At 37.3% G+C, this 3,101-nt stretch overlaps 1 protein-coding gene across 1 annotated transcript; it reads right to left on the bottom strand.

Annotated features, from left to right (window-relative positions):
- Window positions 1-240: 240 nt before the first annotated feature.
- On the bottom strand, window positions 241-3,101 carry LOC108975677 (transcription factor Adf-1-like). The gene is made up of 5 exons (XM_018944359.1): window positions 2,993-3,101; window positions 2,478-2,755; window positions 2,271-2,406; window positions 822-975; window positions 241-768 (listed from the first exon to the last, which is right to left on the bottom strand). The coding sequence occupies exons 2-5, from the start codon at window positions 2,478-2,480 to the stop codon at window positions 282-284; spliced, it is 780 nt and encodes a 259-aa protein (XP_018799904.1). The 5' UTR covers window positions 2,481-2,755; window positions 2,993-3,101; the 3' UTR covers window positions 241-281.

The following is a 3,101-nucleotide window of genomic DNA, read 5'->3' as shown; positions in this document are numbered from 1 at the left end:
GAGTGATGAACGAACAGCTGTTTGCGAGCTGAGCACATATGGTAACAGGCCCCTTTTCTGCAAACTCAGCACGAAGAGAATATAGCCCACAAACGGAAGAATAGCAAACAAGGTACACAAGTGTATATATATATGTAAATACGTAATTACATAGGTATTAAACTTGCAACAATGCTCTATATGTAGTTATATTTTTACAAACAGAATTTATTTTAACATAAAAAAGTTATTACACGAAACAAAAAAGAAAAAAATTTAATTCCTACATTACATTTTAGCAGCTAATTATGTGTACTATTAAGCGAGCGCGTCTTTTGTTTATACGTCTTCACCCTTTCGAAAACGTGTGAGATGATGTGCAATTTGGCATCTTCCTGCTCATCTTCCGGCAATTCGGCCAGCTTAACGCCGATCATGCGATAGAAAGCTTCATTTTTATCATCCGATGCGTTTGTCAGCCGCTGCTTCAGCAAGAATTCCACTCTCTTCGTAAAAGCTGAAAATTTCTCTTGGAATTCGCTACACTGCGGCGTTACGTCAGGTACGGTGGATTGCGCGTATGGTTCAGCCGTGGTGATTTCAATTGGCAAATCATCATTACAATCCATATCGGGTATGGACATAAGCGATTCCTCAGCCTCCACGCTGGACTCATATTTGGTTAGGTCTTCATCGAAAGTGTCTTCGTAGGAAATGTTTTGTATAAACTCGTGCTCGTCAACTTCTTGTTCCGCTTCGCCATTAGCAGTGCTCTGCTTGAACTTATAACTAAAGTTGCATAAATATTAAAAATTGTATGCGAAATACTTTCAATAGCATACGTTCTAGGTTTAATGTGCGCTTTTAGAAAACCCAAGTGCTTGTAAAGTGTCCAGTTTTTATCATAACCTGTTAAGGGTTTCTTTGCACCTTTTTTGGCAATCAATTTTACGTAACGGTCTCTTATAACGCGCCAACGTGTGCAACATTCTTCGCCTGTTTTTAAAATAATACTGTTAACTTACATACATACATACATACATATATGTATATTGGGTAGTCGAAAAAGTCTTTTCGTATTTTGTCAATGGATGTCGTTGCAATCGTACATCTCCAGTGCTGCCAAGCACATTGTGTCTTACCATATAGTGTTGGAAAGGTGAGATGCTAAGCTTCATTTAACAAAAAAAAAATTACATTCGGGAAGTTGAAAAAAATTACAGCTATTCAAAAATGAGTGAAAATAATGAAAAAATTCGTTATATTTTCAAATTTTAGTATAAAAAGGGCAAGGATGCCACGTAAGCCACCAGAGAGATTTGTGAAGTTTACGGAGACGATGATGTAGCAGTTCGTTTAGCGCAACAATGGTTCGCTCACTTCCGTTCTGGAAATTTCGATGTGGAAGATGCAGCTCACTCTGGTCTACTTTTCGTTGAAAAAGTCGACAAAATTATGGTAAATATTGACCAGGACCAGGACATAAGCAGCCATGACATCGCAAAGGAACTTAACGTTCATCATGAAACGGTTTTGAACCATTTAAAAAAGGATGGCTACAAAATGAAGCTCAACTTTTGGATGCCACATGTATTGTCTGTGAAAAATTTAATGGGTCGAATTAACATAGCGAATGGTAACAGGAGACGAAAAGTGAATCAAATACGAAAATAATGGGCGAAAAAAATCAAGGTCCAAGCTCAACAAATGGTCGCAAAGCCAGGAGTGACGCCTCGAAAAGTTATGCCGAGTATTTGGTGGGATTGGCAAGGAATTATTCACTATGAGCTACTCTAGCCTGATCGAACGATTGATTCTACATTTTACTGTTAACAACTGATGGTATTGAAGAAAGCAATCGAAAAGAACGGCCAGAACTGATCAACAGAAAGGGCTTCGTCTTCCATCGGGACAACGCTTGACCACACACATCTTTGTTAATTCGGCAAAAACTGGAAGAGCTTGTTTTAATGCATCCACCATATTAGCCTAGACCTTGCACCATCGGACAACCATTTGTTTTCGCCAGTGCAGAACTTCTTTAATGGAGTAAAGTTGGCTTCAAAAGAAACCTGTGAAAACAACTTGTCGCAGCTTTTCGTCGAGAAACCGGAAAAGTTATACACTGATAGAATAATGTCTCCAGCGGGGAAAAATGACAAAAAGTGGTCAACGAAAATGGTACATATTTGGTTCATTATAAATATAAAAAAAAAAATAAGTTGAAGTTTGATTAGAAATACAAAAAGACTTTATCGACTACCCAATAGTTTAGGAAATTTACTGCTCACCCGTTGTTTCGAAAATGCCGCCAATCTGTTCCCAACCTTTTTTGCGTAGCGTCGAATTTCGATAGCCAGTCAAACCTTTCACATAGAAATATGGTCGTATTTTTACTTCACGAATTAACTTCAAATCGTCTATAACCTGAAAATACAAATATATATATATATACATACATGTTTTTTTTTCTAAGCAATGCACTGCACTCCACTTACCATTTTCGTAAACGCTTCACACCGACAGAATTAAGAAACAAAGTTACGTTTTGACTTAACAACGCTTCAACAATAACTAGATTTTTTCCGTTTTCATGCGTTTCATATACGAATGTGCACACGTTTTCGTTGAACGGAGAGCAGCCAAATAGCGCGCACGTAGGCACGATAAACGGACTGGCGGTGCCGCATTGAAACGCGCTCAATTGCTTGAAACGTATGCAAAGAAAAGCACGCTCTCTCTATTTGCGTCATACGCGCTCTGTAAATGCGCTCTTCTTTATGTTGTAAAAAATTAAATTCATTTGAATGACAGCAAGAACGCTTTTTGTATAAATTCAATGACTTTAAAATTGTGTAAGTAATCGTTTAGAACGTTTATATACATATACATACATACATAGATGGGAATGATTTGCTTGTTTAATTATTTAGAAGCATTGTGATATATAATTATTCATCTAAATTCAAGGCCATGCATACATACATATATACGCATATATAAATATGTTTACCAATTTCGTGACTCCAGCTGATTGTGCTCTGCTTTGCTAATGAAGTAACCTTTAACCCTTATGTGCGCATAAACTTAATTTTTTCTTGTGGAAAGCAGCAAGCGAACGA

This window comes from Bactrocera latifrons, unplaced genomic scaffold, assembly GCF_001853355.1.
Source record: "Bactrocera latifrons isolate USDA-ARS-PBARC rearing strain unplaced genomic scaffold, ASM185335v1 scaffold_68, whole genome shotgun sequence".
Classification (NCBI taxonomy): Eukaryota; Metazoa; Arthropoda; class Insecta; order Diptera; family Tephritidae; genus Bactrocera; species Bactrocera latifrons.
Note: the sequence above shows the minus strand (reverse complement) of the source record. Positions and strands in the feature narration are given on the sequence as shown.

Bases quoted from the DNA above. Each gene is read 5' to 3' on its own strand.
- LOC108975677 (XM_018944359.1), bottom strand. The intron at 976-2,270 runs GTGAGCAGTAAA...TTTTAAAAACAG, and splicing joins CGGCATTTTCGAAACAACGG to GCGAAGAATGTTGCACACGT. The intron at 769-821 runs GTATGCTATTGA...ATGCAACTTTAG, and splicing joins GCGCACATTAAACCTAGAAC to TTATAAGTTCAAGCAGAGCA.